The 21,573-nt window shown below is 40.2% G+C and overlaps 2 protein-coding genes across 3 annotated transcripts; one reads left to right on the forward strand and one right to left on the reverse strand.

The window, feature by feature from the left end:
• The first annotated feature begins 1,665 nt into the window (after positions 1 to 1,665).
• On the forward strand, positions 1,666 to 13,784 carry LOC111580647 (V-set and immunoglobulin domain-containing protein 10-like 2). Its single transcript, XM_035956445.2, has 12 exons — positions 1,666 to 1,918; positions 2,551 to 2,904; positions 5,165 to 5,440; positions 6,266 to 6,541; positions 7,405 to 7,686; positions 7,782 to 8,033; positions 8,119 to 8,409; positions 9,760 to 10,113; positions 10,820 to 10,942; positions 11,030 to 11,054; positions 11,170 to 11,264; positions 13,391 to 13,784. The coding sequence occupies exons 1-12, from the start codon at positions 1,849 to 1,851 to the stop codon at positions 13,543 to 13,545; spliced, it is 2,553 nt and encodes an 850-aa protein (XP_035812338.1). The 5' UTR covers positions 1,666 to 1,848; the 3' UTR covers positions 13,546 to 13,784.
• A 194-nt stretch (positions 13,785 to 13,978) lies between these two features.
• On the reverse strand, positions 13,979 to 20,785 carry chek1 (checkpoint kinase 1). 2 transcript variants are annotated; one of them, XM_023288498.3, is made up of 14 exons: positions 20,624 to 20,785; positions 20,298 to 20,363; positions 18,618 to 18,732; positions 17,930 to 18,038; positions 17,634 to 17,698; positions 17,485 to 17,554; positions 17,208 to 17,396; positions 16,559 to 16,663; positions 16,394 to 16,477; positions 16,232 to 16,316; positions 15,984 to 16,152; positions 15,747 to 15,878; positions 15,357 to 15,458; positions 13,979 to 14,424 (listed from the first exon to the last, which is right to left on the reverse strand). In XM_023288498.3, exons 2-14 carry the CDS (start codon positions 20,360 to 20,362, stop codon positions 14,329 to 14,331), a joined length of 1,386 nt encoding a protein of 461 aa, XP_023144266.1. In that variant the 5' UTR covers position 20,363; positions 20,624 to 20,785; the 3' UTR covers positions 13,979 to 14,328. The 2 variants fall into 2 exon arrangements, with proteins under 2 accessions (XP_023144266.1, XP_054872930.1); XM_055016955.1 differs by having other exon boundaries at positions 20,598 to 20,780.
• Between the last annotated feature and the right edge of the window lie 788 nt (positions 20,786 to 21,573).

Below are 21,573 nucleotides of genomic sequence, written 5' to 3' on the forward strand. Positions count from 1 at the left end.
ACAGTTTTGATGCATGCTGGTATCATTTATGGTATTTGTGAGAGTCCCATGGTATCTGTCGAGTCTAAAGCTGCCTTTGTGTGCTGATAAATCCCAGACAATGAATTCCCAGAGCAAACTAGTAGCCACAAATCCACTTTGTTCAGCTCTCACTGGGAGTTCAGTGACTTTCCAGCATCAATGCGTAGCTTCAGCTTCATCAGCCAGCTCAGAATGGCCCAATCTCACTCTGTAATACTGTTTTCAAATGAATTCTTCGGTTGTACAGTGAACTTCTGCTCCCTCTACTACCACGATCAGAAGCCTGATGCTGCTGCTACATACATGCATGTTTGATACTATGTGAGAAGAAAATGATACAGCACTATACTCATTTACTCTGGCTTTCTCAGAGGAAAACTGAAAGAGTGAGTCAGACTTTCCACTTGATTCCACTGAAGAGAAATATTTCCAGGTATCTTTATATTGTTTGCATGTATCTTTGTTTTAATTAAATTTTACTGTGTTACATGGATATCTAAGTGAAACCTTGTTACACTGTTGGCTCGAGATCTGCTGCATTTCAACCTGCCAAGTGAAGAAAACTGATCTCTGTCCTGCATTCATTCATGACAACCATCTCACATTACATACTCATGCTTCCACTAAATGGTCCCTCCTCTGTCTCTTGTATAAACTTGTCAGTCACATTAAAAAAACTGAAAGACATTGAATAAGGATAGTTTGCAGAGTTTGCATGCACGTACAGGACAAGAGGCTGCTTTACATCTTAAAATGCTGACATGTTGAGATGCTGCTAAGGTTGTTGAGCTAACAGCATGTTGTGAGGAAGCAGCATCACTGAGAGATGCCAGAGTTCTAAATCTATTTTAATCCGGATCCCATCAGTAGAGTTTACGCTGCCCCTTTGGCCCTCTCATAACCTTTGAAATTAGAATTTGCATCTTTTTTTATTTTTCAACTCTTCCAAAATGAAATTAAAAACAGTCACATTTTACTATCACTGCATAAATGGGTGATGTTGCTGGATTTGCTACCTCCTAATCATTTTGAAACTTTTGTTTGTATAGTGAATAAGGCATTTCTGCCCTTAAGCTGACACTGAAACAAAGGGCAAAGAAAATCCAAGAAGATATAAATCCCTTTTAATCCCTCAATTTTGAGTGTGTCCTCTGTGAGGATGCTGGCGAGATCACTGTTTACATCTGCATTAAGCCCTCACCCGCCTTCCCACTTTTGTTGCACAACACCGCAGTTTGAACAGGGTAAAAACAAAAACCAACACTGTGAACTTAAAAAATAACTACAATAACAGCAAAACCTCCGTGAGATTCTCAATTGATGTTATTTTCTGTGGAGATTAATGTCAAAGTCCTATAGAAAAGAATATTCATGTTAAGATTGGATGTCAGCTTCATTTAATACAATGTTGACGTTATCAGTGAATGTGCAGGTGGATGCACTAGTGCATATGTGGAAGGCTAATCCGTCCACCTATTCTTCTATAATAGATGAGCTGAGTATCGCTGTGCTATTCTAACCCCGCAGGAGAAAGAAAGAGGGATAGAGGGATAGAGAGAAAGGAAAAACGCATGAATAATTGAACCCAAATCAGTTTAGTGACCCTCCATCCCTTCCTACTCTCAGTCTAATAAAGTCACTGCCTACAGCTGGATTCTCCAAGCAACTTGTGGATTAGAAAGGCAGAAAGACGCAACCTCTGGCACATGAGGGAGAGCAGTGACAGGTCAATTTTGGGGTTTAAAAGCTTTAAACTTTTGATTCCTCTTTGTTGTTGCTGCTATTTTCAAGTAAAGAAGTTGTTGGACTCAGGAGCATCATGATACCATGGTGGCCCAACTGTTAGGGCTGGCCTTTCTATATCTAACTACCAGTCTGGCTACTTTCACGGCAAACGGTAAGGGCTCAGCGTCTATATAACATCGTGTGAATAGTCGACGAACAGGAATTTAGTGAAAAAATGTTCTATGATTTGTATTTCTGTTGGAAAACGTAATATTCGAAGTAGAGCATGGAAGATATCTAATACTTGAGGCTATGTGAATATCTTATAGTACTTCTTTATACTTTCAAAAGCATGCAGCACACCAGAAAAGCTTTTTAGTGGCTTAGTATTAATTTTTCCTTTAGCTTTTGGCTGTACTGCAGTTTATCATATACACTGAGTTATGTATGCATAGGATAGATGGATGTTTCAGCTCTAAATCAATGCAAATTGTAATTTAAAACTCTGAAAATTAGTTTAAGAGGTTTTTAGTTTCATATGAGTGAAGATGACAGTAGGATACGCTCAGTGACAGAACAGCTATGGAAGCAAAAGGTGGTTGATCAACTTATTGCTGCAGAAGCTAAAGTGACTGGGTATCTGTTTTGGAAATTGTTATTAAAATATTACATTTCCTGTGAAACTTACAGTGTAATCAATCCTGCAACTGAACACTGGCAGGGTACATGACACCATCATCTCTTTTTCCTTGACACACTCACATTTGCATGCTTGTCTGTCTGTGTATCCTCTCCCTCCTCCAGCCACGAAGATCAACCAAATAGGGCAGGTGGTTTACAAGGACAGCAGAGTGTATGGTGTGGTGAACAGAGCGGTGATCCTGGAGTGCGGTTCCACCTTACCTGACCATTACATATGGATCTTCAAAAAGCCCGGCACTGACAGAGTAATAGCCGTGGCATATGATATCGGGAAAGGACCGAGGGTCACTACTCTGTCCCAGACACTCGGACAGCTGTCGGTCATTTCAAACAGTGCATCTGTGAGCATTGAGAGACTGAACGTGGCTGCACATGGCTTGTTCGTCTGCCAGGCCACGTATGACAAAGAACCGGAGCCTGAACTCATTTTCTACAACGTGCACCTCGTTGTCCGAGGTAAGGCCTCCTGCACTCAGAATGACTTTCCTCATTCAGGCAGTTAGGAGACCGGCATGGCAGGGGCCTCATACTTTCTCTTGTACCCTCCACTGTCGCTCCTTCTTGGAGAAACACCTACATGTATCCAAGCAACCCTTTACACTGAAACTGATACTTGTCAGATTCAAAAATCTAAGAACTACCTGCATATATTGGCTGGTACATATACACTCTCCAGCTACTTTATTACACCTGTTCAATTACTTAACACAAATAGCTAACTAGTCAATCACATGGTCACAACTCAATGCATTTAGGCATGCAGACGTGGTCAAGACAACTTGCTAAAGTTCAAACCGAGCATCAGAACGGGGAAGAAAGGGGATTTAAGTGACTTTCAACATATCTAGTGAGTGGCAGTTGTGTGGACCAAAATGCTTTGTTGATGTGAGAGGTCAGAGGAGACGGGCAGAGAGGCAGACTGGTCCCATGTGATAGAAAGACAACAGTAACTCAAATAACCACTCGTTACAACAGATGAATGTAGAATACCATCTCTGAATGCACAACACATCCAACCTTGAAGAAGATGGACTACAGCAGCAGAGGATCACACCGGGTGCCACTCCTGTCAGCTAAGAACAGGAAACTGAGGCTACAATTGGCACAGGTTCACCAAAATTGGATAATAGAAGATTGGAAAAACATTGCCTGGTCTGATGAGTCTCCATTTCAGCTGCGATATTCAGATGGCCAGAATTTGGCCTAAACAACATGAAAGCATGGATCCATCTGGCCTTGTATCAACGGTTCAGGCTGGTGATGGTGTAATGGTGTGGGGGATATTTTCTTGCCACACTTTGGGCCCCTTAGTTCCAACTGAGCATCGTTTAAACACCACAGCCTACCTGTGTATTGTTGCTAACCATGTCCATCTCTTTATGACCACAGTGGACCATCTTCTGATGGCTACTTCCAGCAGGATAATGCTCCATGTCACAAAGCTCAAATCATCTCAAACTGGTTTCTTGAACATGACAATGAGTTCACTGTACTCCAATGGCCTCCACAGTCACCAGATCTCAATCCAATAGAACCTTTGGGGTGTGGTAGAATAGGAGATCTGCATCATGGATGTGCAGCCAACAAATGTGCAGCAACTGCATGATGCTATCATGTCAATATGGACCAAAATCTCTAAAGGAATGTGTCCAACCCTTTGTTGAAAGTAGAATTAAGGCAGTTCTAAAGGCAAATAGGGGTCTAACCTTTTACTAGCAAGTTCTACCTAATAAAGTATCCAGGGAGCGTATGTTTTTACCTTAAATATGTAAAATCGATCATTTTTGATAAAGATCCTTGAAGTATAAATGCTAAAGAATTTAGACTGGTTAAAACAAACATTGTTGGCATTTCCTAACTGCTATTTCTTTTGACTTTTTGCTAGAAGTTTCTGCTGTTCTAAACTTCAACAAAGAAGAAAGCATCAAGCAAATTTAGTGTTGGGTCAAAATTAATGGATTTAGACCGAACAATGTTCCATTTTAACATCTTTACACAGAGCTCTGCAACTGTTCATAGCAGAACGTTTTGAAAGATTATTATTATGCTATAGAAGATATTGCGTTAAAAAAATAAGAGAAAAAAGTGAATTCACTGCAACTCAGCTGCTAAAACCTAAGTTGCTGCAAATGCAACCAGTTACTTCCAATTAATGACAGAGTACAGATACATGAGGCCCTGGTGTAACTGCTCATTGGTCTGCTCAATGGGGCAGTTTTACATTTTGGGACAGATGCTTCTTTGCAGCTCTGGTAGGCATCTGTCTAATGACAAAAAGGAACAACCCACCCCTCTAAAGCTCACTAATTAAAAATCTTCTTTGAGTAATTTGTTCAAAATTTGGAGTTTCAACAAGGTGCAGTTTTTTTCCAAAACTACATGGCTACTTTAATCTGTACAAAATGAAAAACATAACAAATGTGATGGGTGCTAGTTCAGCTTTTCACAAAACAGCATTTGTGTGACATTTTATTGTTTTCCTATATTTAACATATCCAAATCAGTGTCAAAACTAGAGCAGAATATTTAAAAATGGGAGGAAATATTGGAAAACCTTTGGGTCCTCTTTCCTCTTAGCGCCTAGTGTTGACCAAACCTTTACAGACACGACAGTTGTAGAATAATGCAGACTGACCATTTTATTTACTGACCCTGTTCTTAACCTGCATTCGAGACAGTAAATATTTCCCTATGTGTGACTTCACCTTGACTGCAGTGCCCATCCGTAACCCTGAACTCTCAATAAGTGATGTGTCTCCAGTGGAGGGATCTACAGTGCAGATGCGGTGCAATCTGGAAAATGGGACTGGGCCCATTGTGTACAAGTGGCAGCATGAATCCAGCGTTGGCGACATCACAGACTTTGCACAGGGCAACAGCAGCACCATCAACGTGACCAATGTCAACCGCAACCACACCGGCCGGTACCGCTGTGTGGCCAGCAACGCCGTCAACAGCGAGAGCTCCAAATGGGTGAAGTTGGAAACCATTTGTGAGTATTAACAGATCATTGGATGGTCTTTCCCCCCGATTATAATAGTAATAATCCCTCCCTGCCTTCTATGGGCTTAGAGGTGACTACACAGTTGTTAACTTCAGAATGTGCAGATCTATGAAGCCCCCAGCTCCCTCTCCACTGAACTAAGCTCATCTAAGACTCAAAGAGCTCAAACACCGTAAAACTAGTCTAACTTACACAACAGCAAGTTGTAATATTGGAATAATTCACATCAGAACCAGAAACTGATTCTGAACACAAATGATGGAATACTGTTCAGATACCGTAAAAATGCAACAATATTTGCAAAAATCACCTCCCCAAAATAATTGTAAGTTGTGAAAATACAGATTTTTAAACTGGTCGTACAGTTTTTGCTTGTTTTTTTTTAGGGGTAACATATAATAATGATTTCATTTCTGTGATTTTACTAGTTATTATTTGTAATTTAATAAAATGAAGAAAATGTCAAATAACAGTAAAATATCCTTACAAAATTACAGCTAAACAATGTTAAAAATTAATTATCAGCATATGCACAAATAATTCAGTAAAATTACAGAAAAACACTAGCAGCTACATATATTTAAAGTATTACATTTGTAATTTGCTTAAAAAGTTCATTACTGTATTCTACAGTTGTCGATCAGGATTACTGTTTAATAGTGTAACTAGACACACACAAAAAAAATGCATATATTGTCTTTCTGTGTTTGACTGCCTGATCTGTTGTAACAGACTAAAACAAGTTTGCTCTGCTGTCACAAAACATATTCGTGTCCTTCGTCTTTTAAATGGGTTCCTGCTCTTTTTCCTCAGTCGGCCCCGATGTTCCTCAGATACAAGTGACTCCTCACAGTGTAACTGGGCGGGGCTACTCAGCCCTGGAGAGAGACACTGTTTTTTTGCTCTGTCAAGCCCAGTCCCATCCGCCCAGTCAGTACGTCTGGTTCTACAACAAGTCCCAAGTCTTCACCGGGCCAAATTACAACATCACCAACATCCTCCGCATACACACTGGCGAATACACCTGCTTGGCACATAACACCTACCTCAACACCCGCTCCAGAAAAACCATCAGCCTGACTGTCTACTGTGAGTGATCTCTGCCCTCTGACCGTGTTGTTGTCCATCCTCTATCAGCTCCTGTACTCAACCCTGACTGCGTTCCTCTGTCTTGGTGCTGAAATTACACATATTTGACATTGCTAGTGGAAATCTATGAGAAGCTTTATCGCCTTTCATTTCCATCTTTATGAATCTACAGCTCCTTGATCACTTTCAAATAAACTTCTCTTGATTTCAGTGTTTACAACCTATTCTGTTTTTTTCTGACGCTACTCAGTGCATCATATCTTGATTCTCACTGAGACTTCAGAGTAGATGCAACAGCTGGCAAAGGCATATGCACTCATACATACCTACACAGCAACACACACACACACACACACACACACACACACACACACACACACACACACACACACACACACACACACACACACACACACACACACACACACACACACACACACACAGCAGAGTATGGAGGTGCTGCAGACCTAGTCTCCTGCTCGGACCGTCGGGGAAGTTGATGGGACTCTCTGGCAGGTACTTTGCTGTGATTTCACAGCCATGACAAGCGTTGGTTGGCTCGGTGCTTGTCATTCACTCTCTTGTTTGACTATGCATTTGTCCTAAACATTGTTTTCACATTAAAAGATAAAAAATAAAAAAAATCTACTTGTGCTCCATCACACAACAAAAGGACTGCAAGTAAAAAGATGCCTAACGATAAAAATAAAAACATATTTCTCCTTCAATAGTTTTGGTGAGATGATTCACACCTCACATGCTTAATACTGCAGCCACACAGGAACATTCCCTGGTCCTGATGACCTCTTGTACTCTCCTCTTTGCATATCACTGCCCTGTTACTCTGCATTTTATCCCCGCAGACCCACCTGATGGCTCCCCTTCCTGCTCTGCAGAGCCGGCTCTGAATCACACCTCTCTGAGGCTGTTCTGCTCCTGGTCTGGTGGGTTTCCCTCACCTTCTGTCCACTGGACTGGAGATCTGATAGATGCAGGACACGAGCAGGCCAACACAAGGCAGCAAGCAAATCCACTCACCAGCGCTGTCATCTTGCTGCCCTCTGGAGGCCGGACTTCTAGCTCGTTTACATGCACGGGCTCCCATCTTGCCCTAAGACAAACAGCAGAGTGCAGAACACGCTCATGTGAGTGCAGAAATCCCAACAAACAACAATAAAAAAATTCAGACAAAAAGGTTGCATGCTCACTGTTATCTGATCATATCCTTCTAATTCACCAGACATTCCCCCTGCAGAGCCAGTGTGTGTTGCATATGTGACTAACAACAAGCAGTATCTGATGCTGACCTGCTCCTGGGACGGAGGGGCCCCAAAAGCCTTGGTGTGGTGGGAGGGCCCTGGGGGCAACGGTGCAGGCGAAAACTCCAACATCCTGATCCTCCGTTATGGCACCGCTACCAGAGGAAAACCCTACACCTGCCACGCCAAGCACCCACTCCTGAACCAAACCAAGACCTGCAGGCTCACACTGGGTTGGTGCACATTTTTAACAAGCAGCAAATAGCACATATGAACTGTTTTCTGATTGTTTTTTTTTTTTTACACTGTCACCTGTAGAAGCCCCAGTGTTGTTAACACAGCGCAGAATCGTGTCTGTGTACGAGGGCAGCGATGTGCAGCTCACCTGCAATCTGAGAGACAACTACCTTCCTGCAAATGAAATCACCTGGTTTAACAATCAGGGCCTCAGTGTCCAGGACACCTTCAAGTACAGGCTGCTGCGAACATCCACATGGGTCAATCTGACTGTCAGAGACACAGAGCAGGTTCAAGACAGCGGCGAGTACAGGTGCACCACGTCCAACGCAGTGGGAGGAACTGAAATCAATGTCACTTTAGTGGTCAAGAGTAAGAAACTGATTTATTTTGTAATCTATATCTATATGTATACACACACATGAAGCTCCAGTCAGCAGACATTTAGTTTAACTGAGCATAAAGGCTGGAAAATGGGGAGGACGGATAACCTGGTGTACAATAGTGACATGTAAAGATGTCAAGTAGTTGGGTTTCACTGGAATATAAGTAGTGGACAATTAATTGGCCTGGAGTAATGACTTCACAAATTCTTTACAGGCAATGAGTGGAGACTCCAGAAAACAAGAGTCCATCACATACAGTTTCAAGCATAGGAAGGCCATAGGTTGGAAGGATGGTAATTGGAGGAAAAAACACCTGAAAAATCCTAAATTTATAGATTCAGGATTTCTAGTAGTTATATACAATAAAAAAAATAGTGGTATAGTGGTACATATACAATAAAAATTCCCTAATTTTTGAGAAAAAAGTTGAATATTCTATGAGATAGTAAAGTAAAACATTTTTGAGAGAGAAAATCAGAAAAAAATGGCATTTTTTTTCTTCTTTTCTTTGTGTAGTCTCTGCACCCAGACTCCAAATTCTGAGTAATACATAACAATGTGAGGATCATATAGAGATACATCGCTGCTAGAAGGTGCTGCTGTATTCTTATTGACTAAAACTCCTTTAAATTTCCCATATTGTACACATTTTAAAGCCTTTACAGGTTGTTCAGGGACACACTTTGGAGAAGATAAAGAAATGAGGGGGAATATGTGAGTTTGGTTTATTTTTTTGTAAATTTAGGATTTTTTTTCCTCACAATATTACCTATTGGTAATTCATGTTCTTAACTTACAACGTCCCTAGTACACTTTTGAAATATTGCAGGTTAATTTGTGAGCTAATCTTTATGTTTATGCTAAAACAAACTGCTGCTACCTCCAGTTTATTGCATAGAAGTCCAAGTGGCATCAGTCAATTTATAATTTTTCCCAGCAACATGGTTAATAAGTATATAGCAGTTTTATAATAATATATTCAGGCGCTGTGGAGTCAAATAATGCCGCATACAAAGCACAACTAAATCTGATTACTTCATTAGTTTTGTTTGTATTCGGTGATACAGAAAAATCCAAAAATATTCATGAAGAATAACATGTGAAAGCCAAATTGAATCTTAACCCATTCAATAGTTGTTAAGATATTTCACTCAAAACTTCAAATTTCAACCTCATGCTGGCACTAGAGGAAAAATCAAAGTCGGATTCATTCTCTGGGGAGCACAAATGTTTGCACAGTGTTCACTGGTGAGATATTTCAGTCTGAACCAAAGTGGATTGACTTAAAGAGGTCATACAGAAGGGCATTTTTCTGTTTCCTTTGTCTGTGCACCAGGGCACCCCATGCCACCCAATGCAACTGTGGTCAGAGTGGCGTACAACAGCCGATACCGTAACGAGGTGGACGTGGAGTGGAAGATGGAGAGCGAAGAAGAAGGAGGCTGGACGGGTTTCTGGCTGGAGCACCGATGGGTGTCGGAGCGACCAGGAAGGAGAGGAAGCAGCAATGGTTCAAAGGAGCAGATGGAGGAGAGGATCACTTACCCAGTCTGGTACCGCGACATCATCCAGGACCCACGTGTGATGAGTCATACAGTAGGAAACCTGACCTGGACTGGTACCTACGAGTTCCGCATCAGGCCTGTTAACCATCGCACCATCGGACACCCCTCTGCAGCAAAAACCCCAGGTATAGTAAGTGAACAGAGTGAGGAAACTTTTGGTAAAGAATTGGGGAAAGACAGGGCTTCAGTTAGCAATGTACTGTGAAACCAACAAGTTATAAAACAGACAATAATGAAAAATTTCAAAGGTGGCAGGTAAGTTACATGATATACAAGCATTGTTGATGTCAGTGTTATGCTGTGATGGAGTTGCAATGACTTTGATGACAGTCTAACATTTTTGTTTTTCCTTTTTTTTGTTATCCACTTAGGTGAAAGACTCACACACAACCAAAAAACACATGCAAACACGGACATAAACCTCACTGTTTCACACTCACTTCCACTTTACCTCCTTCCCTTCCCTTCCCTCCTGACCTCCTTCCCTCTAACTGGCCCTGTGTGCTTCTCCTTGTGAATTCTTTGTGATAATTGTGTCATTTATTGTCAGACTGGACTGTTGTAATGAAGAAAGATGATTGTTGAGGGTGTAGAAAGGCTTGTAGATCAGGTGTCAGTGCAGGATGGCGCCTGTGGTTTTCGACCCATGTACAGTCAATACATCTATTAGTCCATATCTAAAGTCGCTGCAACAAGTTTCACTTTAATGTCAAAGTTCTTGATTAAAATCCTACGAGACCGGCACTGACATGGGTCGGGAACCACTTGTGTGACATCTGCGTCTGGTCAGATTTGTTCTATTTTGCAATGTGTAACTGTGATGTGTTGCAGCGGAACCTCGCTTCAATATATATCCTGCAGTGGTTGGAGCAGCTATAGGTGGGATGCTCTTTGCAGCCATTCTAACGATGCTGCTGCTCGTGTACATAATCCGCAACCGCAACAACAATCCTCGTGAGTCGCACACACAAGCAACACACCACATCCTGCTGGAAATGTTTGACATTATGCAGCACTGATGTTCTGCGTTTCCTCCCGCAGGATTGCATGACTTGCTGTTCGGCTCGTGAGTATCTGTGTGTTTGTCCAAGTTTAAAACCAGGAATGAAACTTCTTCCAGTTTGTAATGTTGTTGACAACTAGTTATCCGTACGTGACACTTCTTTCTCTGGTGTTTCCAGGCAACACAGCCAGTCGAGGGAAAACATCAACCTCCCAGAAGATGACGGCGGGTCAGAGGGAGGAATCGAGGAGATTGGTGGATCATCCAGTCCAGGCAAGATGAAGACGCATGAAACACAAAGTCATGCAAACCTAAGATGAAGTACATACATCAGGATTCCTACACTGTAACAAGATTTCATAAAAATGACAGTAAAATCCCAGTAGCCATGGTTTCCAGTAACTTACTGTATTTATACAGTTAGTAATACAATTTACATGTATTGCTACTAGTAGCTACAACTGAAACAATAAAGGGTAAAAGAAAGAAAGAAAGAATATCTTAGGGCATTGATTTAGTTATTAATTATATTTTTAGTTGCCTATATTAAGACACTAGTCTAACCAGTGCTTTGTGAAGTATTCTGCGAACATTTTCGTTCAATTCACAATGTCAGCATTGAAAGTAGCTTGCTGCTAACAGTCATTTTTATTTTGGGCTCCAAAACAGCATCTGATTTTAGTTCTTAACCATATTTTTTTTTTTTTTTTTTAAATAAAAACATCACACTACTGTAAGAATTTGGCTGTATTTACAGTAGTATAATACAGTGTACAGTCATTTGGACATTATTATGATTTCTTAATGTCTTTAAATTTAAAGGTTTACTCTACTCTACTTTAAAATAGTTCAACACTTGGTTTTCAATCCAATCTTTGTGTCAAGCAGTAATGTCTAGATCATAGGCTGAGCCAGTCGAAGAATTGGACTGAATCAAATGTTGAAATCTAAGCAGGCAGACATAAGAGGATAAAAAAAATGTACTTTACATGTATTTCTGTGACAGTGGAGTAGAAGTGTAAAGTGTCATAAACTGTAAATACTCAAGTGCTGTTTTACCATCACTGTTATTTACTGATTATGATTCCATTATGACACACTCTTCAGACTGTTCATTAGCAGCAACAGATACATGACAACATATTTTTCAGGAGCCTTTTTTGGGACCAGTTGTGTTGAAAAGGTTATTAAATGTAAGATGACCACTACTTAACATAGGAGAGTGAGGCAGAGTAATGGAAAAAGCTCTAATTAGGCAAAATAAGTAAACCTGTAGGAGCGATCTCTATCCTTCTAAAGCAGGGGTGTCAAACTCATTTTAGTTCAGGGGTCACATTCGGCTCAATTTGATCTCAAGTGGGTCGGACCAGTAAAATCACAGCATAATAACCTATGAATAACCACATCTCCAAATTTTTTACCTTTGTTTTGGTGCAAAAAAGTACATTCTGAAAATGTTGACATTTAAGGAAATATCTTTTTACAAAATATTATGAACAACCTGAAATTTCTTCAGAAAAATAAGTTCAATTTCAACATTATACCTCAGTTTTTCATTTAGACATTACAACTTCCAGATCACAGAGTGTCTATAAAGGAACAAAACATTTAGTCACAGGTGTCTGGAACTGAATGATGTAGTATTTTTACTTTATGATCAAAATGACAAAAGTCAGACAAAAAAAAGACACAAAACAAAACAAAATATTACAAAAACGAGACACAAAATGACAAAAAACGCAAAAAATGACATGAAAAAACTAAAAGAGACCAAAAAATTGGACAAAAAAGTTACAAAGCGACAAAAAAGTAGACAAACACCACACACGAGACAAAAAACACAAAATGACAACAATGATGTACAAAACAACAAATAAAGCGAAACACAAAATGACAAAAACAAGACAAAAGAACACAAATGAGACTAAAAGGAAACACAAAACAAAAATGAGAAACAAAAGGACAAAAACATGAGACAAATGACAATAGTCATACAAAAAAACAAACAAAAACAAGACAAAATATTAGAAAAATGAAACAAAATGAAAAAAGAATAATGTAGTATTTTACTTAATGATCAAAACAACTTGTCATAGTCTAGAAATTATTTGAAATTTAGTTTTACAAATTTAAATTCTGCAGTTAATGTCTTTTCTGTAATTTTTACAATTGACAAAGTCACCCTGCGGGACGGATTGGACCCCCTGGAGGGCCAGTATTGGCCCGCGGGCCACATATTTGACGCCCCTGTTCTAAAGTGTTTTGACTCTCGTGGACAATTTCCCTCCAGGGATTAATGAAGTCATCCAAGTCCAAAGTTTAATTCCTCCAGTCTTCACATCTCGACAGTCTCTCTGATCTTCTGCCCGATTCTCAACCTCGGTGTCGCTCTCTTCCAGCTCCAGCCCTGGCTTTACCCCGGGCAGCTTCACCCCTCACCACCTCACCCCCGAGTGCCACCCCCTCCGCCCCCACCACCAGCCAAGCCCCTCCCACCGGCGACGACGACGAGCCCGTCAGCGTCACCATCACCGTCAAGGCTACAGGCCCATAGTCAAACATCTGGAACTTTCATTTGCAATTTAACCTAGAATTGTTTTTGTAGACCGTAGACAGTTTGCACCTTCAATGAGTGTAGCCTGTTACTTAGACCTCATCTCAGCTACAATTACAGTCTCAAGCATCTACAGTACTTCATGCTTTACTACAACACTTTGTCATAGTCATCTGAAGCATGGACATGAAAGAACCTTTGATTTCTACTGCAGAGTAAATGATATACACTTATATTGATTGGGCAAATGGTGTTTTTTGGAGAACCCTGCTGCCTCTTTGTTATATATTTTCAAATGAGAGGCTTCTAGATTTGCATGAAAGTGACAAAAAAAAAAAAAAAAAAAAAAAAAATGTTCGCCACATTTCCAACACCAAAATTATACTTTTCAGACTCAGTGGTCATCCCCATTTATCACATGTATCATACTATGTTGGTCTTTTAATAATTTATTCAAGAATGTATCATGTCAGACATAATCAGAATACATCAGTCTTCTCAACAGCATAAAAATAGATGACCATGCACACGCACACACACTCTCTTCTGTTCCTAACTTTGATTATCTAACCTAATGCATTCTAACCACAAACTAAAACAAAGTGAAATGAAAACGTGACCCAAGTTTTGCCCACCCTCCTAACCAGTTTTCACAAGAAAACAAGAGTCTACATTCAGGCACTTTAAGAACACAGCAGAATACATTTAAAATCCCAACAGAACAGCTAAATATATACAGGTTGTGTCTCCCCAGTGTCCATAGCACCTGTTTGTGGAGGCTGCTCAGGTGATGGGAAGCAAAATCTTCTGAGTGCTGACGATGTCGCCGAGCTTCTGTTTTATCTTCACAAAGAGACGTTTGAACTCCAAACCGTCACCCTGGAAACGCACGGACACGTCAACACACACTCACACAATGGGTTAAGTGCTCTCAGACCTTCTCAAGTGTTTCTGCCGCTGCCTTTCAATTCTAGTGCAGGTGGACTTTAAATCAAAATCCTTCAAATATGAAGCAAGAGCCGTAATCATACGGATACATCTCAAATGATTAGAATATCATGAAAGTTCAGTTCTAGATCAGCTTTCCTATATTAAGTCATTTATTGGACAGTTTTGCTGATTTAGGTGTTACAATGACCAACAGAAGGTAATTTAAATGACTGACAAAAAGCTTATGTTCATTCACACAGGTTGCTACTTGATCTTCTCAACGTGGAGCAAATGCTGCAACTGCCTTTTTAAAGTTAATTTTCCCTTCGCAGCATGTCACATGATTCAGCTTAGTTTTATATACTATCCATAAATTCACCTTTAACAGGGTATAACTTGATTCTTTTGCCTCTGTCTGATAACACATTGGCAAACAGACACAGATAAAGGTAGGCGAACTAGCTAGTAACACCGTATCACTGACTACCACTGGATTAGAGAATGGGTATCAGAGGTCTACTTCAAAATAACAGATTCTGTCACTAAAACAATGTGGATCAGGTCTGTATGTTCAAATTTGACTACTGTGACTGAGGGAGTGCAGTTTTTCAGGTGATACATCATTTAAAAGTACCTTATTTAGCTCTATGAGCTGCATCACAGCCAGTTTGAAATCCTGGCAGTGCCGAACATTTGTCTCTCATTTCTCCCAATGAAATTATTTACATACATGGACACTGGTTTGCTGCTTCTTGACTTTTTAAAATTCTTTTGTGTGGCTTATAAACACGGTCTACGTGACACTGACTGTTACAGGGTTTATTGGTAATGGCACATGGGTATTCATGCCTGAACCACTGCATATATCATTTTAAACTCACCTTAGACAGTCTGAAGTCCAGCAACACTCTCTGATTCATATCTAGCAAATGGACTTTGAAGATGAGTTTGTTATTGCGTTTGTCCAGTGTGCTCACCGTCACCTAGAAGGCAGAGAGAGCTTCATTAAACTAAAGTGTGTGATAGTTTGTAGCAGCTACAGGAGGCTAAATCATGATCTGTGTATGTGTGTGTGTGTGTGTGTGTGTGTGTGTGTGTGTGTGTGTGTGTGTGTGTGTGTGTGTGTGTGTGTGTGTGTGTGTGTGTGTGTGTGTGTGTGTGAGAGAGAGAGAGAGAGCTGAAACGGGGGTTTCTTAAGCTATTAGTGTCAAAAAATATATATATATATATAAAAAATTCTTTGAATTGCGTCTACTTCAGCACAGATGTACCTGTTTGGTGCAGGTGAGTTTGAATCCAAGTGCGAGGCCGTCACAGGTGTCTTTCAGGGCTGATAAAGACGCATCGGCATCCACAGTGGTGAAGAAACGCGTCATTCTCCGCACTAATCTCTGCCACAGCGACTGTGTGCAGAAAGAAATTGAGAAGCATTTAAATCAGAGTAAGACAGTTTGATAACAGTAACGTTCACATGATGAAACCAAAGCAGCGCTGCGTATGTGAATTACCTGACTGGCTCCCGGTGTGCCGAGAAACTGACTCCCCAGTAGCATGTGCTCAGGCTTGGTCGGCTGGGAGAAGCTAACTTGACATTCGATTTGACCAGTTAACAACATGGCTTCCAAACCACCAGCTGCTAGATCCGGCTGAGAGCTGGAAAACTGCATCCTGTCATCGCTACGGAAAGAGGAGGATGGTCTTGAGATTACAGGACACAAACAGAAAAGCTACAATCTGAAACACACAAAGCTCTGACCTCTGGGCCCGGGATATGAGCCCACTATCAGACCGAAGAAGTTTGTTCCGTTCTGAAGGCAGAGAACCTGGTGGGGGCTTTACACCTACAGAGACAGACAGACAGACATCAGTCCAGAGAACAAAATGAAATCAGATCTCTTATACTCATATTGGGACTTGCCATGAGTGAACCAGTGGTCTTTCTGTATGTCTGCGATGGTGATGCGTGCATCTGGACGGGCTAGTAACAATTTGGACAACAAACCTGAGGAGAGGAGTTGAAAATGAATTGAAGAAATTCAATTTAGAAAATGTGGTATTTAAAATTATATAATTTGGGACTTACTAAGAGGCATTGGTTGTATTTTCTTCCAAGGAGGCAGGTATGTTTTCTTTTGAAGCCAGTCTGAATACTCCTGACAGCTCTCAGTGGGCTGGTCCCACGGCAACTCTAATGAAGAAGCAGTAACACAAAGATCAAAAAAATCAAAAGAATAAGCTTTAATGTCCCACGGGGGGTAGAGGAACGACACGAATATTCGGTTTGGAGCCATATATTCTGTTCGAAACGTCGGATGGCGGAGGACGGACGGACAGACAGAACATAACAGAACGGAGTGAGCCACACATTAAGATCGCTTCGCAACGTCCAACGAAGGGGGGATGCACGAATTGACAAGCCGAATACCGATCCTGCGACATCGTCCAACGGGGAGGTGGGGGTGTGGCGGTATCCAAATATTCGGATCTCAAAATAAATATTCGGATACCACCGAAACTACCGAATATTTGGATATCCGGATATTCAGGTCCAGCACTAGTGGTGCACTGGTGAATAACAGTCACAGTGCACGATACTACCATACAATACAAATGTCCAGAGCTGAATTAACACTTTCTGATAGTCTTAGCAAAAACAGAGCATTTTAACCTTCATAGGACTATTAACTGGAGAACACTGTATGATACTGTCTCCACAGACTTTGTGATCTTACCTCCAGCCAGCATGGCAGTGAGGACTATCCCACAAGCCCAGATATCTGCAGGCTGAGCTTTGAACTCTGTTTGGCTGAGAAGCTCCGGAGCCACGTATGGAAGAGTTCCACAGAGTCGACCCAGGAGGCGCTCACGCCCTTTGAACCGAAACATGGTGGCCAGGCCGAAATCTGTCAGCTTCAGGTTATCTAAAGGTACAGGGCAACAGCAGATGATGGTTAGATGATGAATACAAGTTTTTCTTTCAAAACTTTGATTCACATTGGATTTCCTCACCTTTGTCATCCAGCAAAATGTTCTCTGGCTTTATGTCCCTGTGGGTGATGCCGACACTGTGAAGGTATTCCTGTAAAAGGTGTAAAAATTGAATAACAGCGGAGACAGGGGCAGGAGATCACATCAGCACACAGATTTACTTCACTCACCACAGCTGCTATCAGCTGCTGGAAAAATTTATGAGCATCTTTCTCTGCCATTCCGACATCAGGCTCTAAGATGAAAGTAAGAGAACACAGACAATAAACGATCAGAGGCCATGTTACAACTATCGAACCCAATTTTAACTTTAAATGTATGAACTACAAGAGTAGCCAAGTTGGTCAAGTCACGTTAATTATCAGTTATTTGAATGACAAGTATCTGCTAACAACAAGTAGCAATCTGAAGCAAAGAAACGGTATTGTAACCAATTTCATAGTCATAAAAATGCCGTTTGTGTTACCGATGCGGTCAAACAGTTCTCCTCCACTACAGTACTCCAAGAAGAGGTAAACAGTCGGTCCTTCCTTCCGATGGCCAAAAAATCTCACGATGTTGGGGTGGTTGAGCATCTACCAAACAAAAGTGAATTTTGTAATATAAGTGCACATGGTTCAAGATTACTACACAGCATTCTTTGTTCAATAACAGCATACATTTTTTGAATTAATTATAAAAATTTCAATTAGTTTTACATCTCCTGAGTGATTTAAAACAGGAATAGCTGTTGCAATGTAATGAATTTCTTACAAAAAAACTTCTCTTATAATTGCACTGTGGGATAAGTAGTGACATATAAGGTACAAAATGAACTTGAGCAATTAAAAAAAGTAACAGTTAAATATATGATTTTCTCAACCTTAACATTAGTTATGTATCCTACAAGCATTACTAACACTGATGCATTCTAGCCAGTAAGAAGTGACATTAAGCTAGTGGCAATTGTAGCGGAAATTTTATATCTGACTGGCTTTACTGCACATAGAGCTGTTTTGCATTTGTCATACATTAACTGTGAACTCTCCACTCGTTTGTTTTAAGGATACCAGCTTGACCCTGAAGCCTCAGAGTGCACAAGAGGCCTTGTTTCTCGATTAATATTTCTGTTATACTTTCGATCGTACGATCTTTACAGAAGGTGACGGACATACCTTATGAATGCAAACCTCCTTCTTGACATTTTCAGCACACTCTTTAGCCTGCGAGGTATCGATCACCTTCACTGCCACTGCTTCTTCCGTCTGTCTGTTCACCAGCAGCCTCACTCTGAGCGAGAGGATGAATCAATGGGCAGCAGGACTTGTGAGGCATTCAAAATGTCAAAATAGAAAACAGTTTGTTGCAAAACAGCATCTGAATCTTCTTAAAGTTACTGTTGTGTTAGCTGGAAAAATAAGCACATATTTCTCAAGGATAAAACCAATAGTTTAAGTATCACATGTGAAAAATGGACTTTGTCAATCATTCCAGAAAAAACATAAGCTTTGGGTCATATTTGTTGGAGAGTTGCCTTAGGAAAAATGGAAACGAAGAGGAGCGTTCACATTTTTTAAAGGTCCCATATGGCAAAAATCGCTTTTTACTGTGTTTTGTATGTCTCAAAAACTTGCAGGTGTAAAACAAAAACTGTGACAATATGAAGACATTTATCACTGTCATTCTTTTGGCTACCCTACAACTAGATGGTCTCTCAGTAAGGATTTTATCTAGGTGCTACGTAGAAACTGCCTGCTGCTTATGAAGTGAGCCAACTACTTCACACTCAGTCAGTTTTTACTTTCTAGAGCTGCTTCTGCTGATTCTAACATATCTCAGTCACAAGCAAAGTACTGTTCTGTTGATGGCTGCAAGAGTAAATTCAAGTGTCTTCATGCACTCCAAACTGTTCACATTTAAATAATATTCAGTTTTGGCAGGCAAAAATGTAACAAAAAATAAAATGGTCAACCAGCGGTCACTTCAGAGCCATTTACATGTGGTCATCATTTCGCTCTCAACTTTCAATCACAGAAGCAGAGAGTCTTCTTCCTGAAGGGGGCGTGAACAACAGCAGCTCAGGAGTCCTTTCCAATATCCAAACCATCGTACTATATACAATGCCTCAAAAAAGATTTAACATGTCAAATGTAGTTTACCAAAAACACCCAAATGTCCAACTACATCCAGTCGGTTTTTGCAGTACGCAAGCCGGCATGCTTTTCTGGCCATTCTGACCCATAATGCTCTGCACAGTTACGTCACGGTGTCTCACACAAGTATGAACAAGCTTAAGCTGCTGACAGCACACAGACAAACAACAGCTCATTTCACACTACAGACTGCACTAGTCAAAGTGGAGCATTATCATCACGAAGTGGTATGTCCTAGTAGTATAAATAGTGCATAAAACTGTAGGTACTGTGTGAGGGCTGTTGTAGTGTGTACAAAAATAAAAAAAAACAAATATGTGATTTGGAATGGAGCCTGTTTATACAGATATTGGTAAAATTCCCCATCTTTGTGGCTTCTTAACCTTTCAGCCTTCATTATTTGCTAAAAAGAGGCAGAACATAGGACCTTGAATGTTCATATTTATATGATCAGATTAGCATATTTGATGTGTTTGAACTCAAAGCCTGCTTTGCTGATTCTCCAACATTAATACTAATCAATAATTAAGCAAGTGGAAAAGCAAGTAGCAGACATTGTGCTGCTCTAGTCTCTTGCGACTGGTTTTTCTGTTCATCAGATGAGCATTTCTGGCACATCAACTCCTCCCATGTTCTTAATATGTCCAGAGGATACTTGCGACAACAAATGACAGATTTAAAATGATAAATGAGGATTCTTACTCTCCGTAGGCTCCTTCTCCCAGAGTCTGAACCAGGTCCCAGTCCTGCACAAAAGGCACCGCCATGCTAAAGAATGAGACAGTATAAAATCATCCCGACAGGAAAAAAATAACACGGAGAGCATTTTCCAGGTTATTATTTACATATATGTATTATTTTTCTGAGTACAGACACTGTTATATCGGAGCAGCCCGCTGAATGTTTACAGTTTCATCTGTCAAACTGTGACTGTAAATCTGCAGTGTGTTTAAATGTCACGATAAAGGAGACAGAAGAAGAAGGTGAGTAACTGACACGTACTTAATGAAATACTTGATTATTTTTACCTGCGCAGCCTTTTCCTACTGCAGCCTTCTCCACATACAGTTATTCTCAAAGATTAGACGAACTTTTTCATGAGTCTGACGATGTGACTGCATACATTTTGGCACAAATTTGGCGCGCTGTGGTTTCACCAGCGAGAACTTCCTTCTGTTGTCGTCATTTCCGCTTTTTCTTCTTCTCCTCCGCTTTTCTGGGACTTCTCAATGCTCTCAGATGCATCATCGCCTCCCGTGGCAAAAAAACTGATTTTCTCACAGCGTCACACCGATGACTGCCGTTAAACTTTATTTTCTTATCGATTAGTCTGTGTAATCTGTGTACAAAATGTCCAAAAATAGCAAAAAAATGTAGAGCAATGGTTTTAAAATTTTCCGCAACCAATAGATATTCAATTTACTGTCAAATAGACGGAAAAAAGCAAGAAAATATGTTTTTTTCTTGAGAAATTATTCAATCCAAGCAATAAATTAGCAAAAATAGTTGGTGATTAATTAGTTGTAATCAATCGATTATTATTATTATTATTATTATTATTATTATTATTATTATTATTATTATTATTATTATTATTAATAATAATAATAATAATAATAATAATAATAATAATAATACATTAACAAGTATACTGCTCTCCACTAGTTCCAAATAAAAACACATATTGATTCACTTATATCTTTATATCTGCTCCCACCTTTATTTAACCCTTGTCACCAAACTGTATTATGTATCGTCATCCAATATAACACATGATGTTATTGTGACTCATGGTGTGCATAGTGTGATAAATATGTAATAAGCATCTACTGATAGCTACAAATAAATGCACAATTTTCTAAATTTGTTACCTTGAAAACAATAACAATTACCAATACAAACCCGTGTTTGAAAATAGAGTATTGTAGCTAATGGAGATGCGAATCCAATTATGTTAACTCTACTTCAAAATCCAGGT

This window comes from Amphiprion ocellaris, chromosome 14 (assembly GCF_022539595.1).
Source record: "Amphiprion ocellaris isolate individual 3 ecotype Okinawa chromosome 14, ASM2253959v1, whole genome shotgun sequence".
Taxonomy (NCBI): domain Eukaryota; kingdom Metazoa; phylum Chordata; class Actinopteri; family Pomacentridae; genus Amphiprion; species Amphiprion ocellaris.

What these genes read in the sequence shown, in the direction of transcription:
- LOC111580647 (XM_035956445.2), top strand. Translation starts at nt 1,849, where the DNA reads ATGGTGGCCCAACTGTTAGGGCTGGCCTTTCTATATCTAACTACCAGT. An exon ending in CTCTGCAGCAAAAACCCCAG is followed by an intron (nt 10,114 to 10,819) that starts GTATAGTAAGTG and finishes GATGTGTTGCAG; the next exon opens with CGGAACCTCGCTTCAATATA. An exon ending in CATGACTTGCTGTTCGGCTC is followed by an intron (nt 11,055 to 11,169) that starts GTGAGTATCTGT and finishes TGGTGTTTCCAG; the next exon opens with GCAACACAGCCAGTCGAGGG.
- chek1 (XM_023288498.3), bottom strand. Translation starts at nt 20,362, where the DNA reads ATGGCGGTGCCTTTTGTGCAGGACTGGGACCTGGTTCAGACTCTGGGA. An exon ending in AGACCACTGGTTCACTCATG is followed by an intron (nt 16,317 to 16,393) that starts GCAAGTCCCAAT and finishes CTGTCTCTGTAG; the next exon opens with GTGTAAAGCCCCCACCAGGT. An exon ending in CTCATATCCCGGGCCCAGAG is followed by an intron (nt 16,153 to 16,231) that starts GTCAGAGCTTTG and finishes CTCTTTCCGTAG; the next exon opens with CGATGACAGGATGCAGTTTT.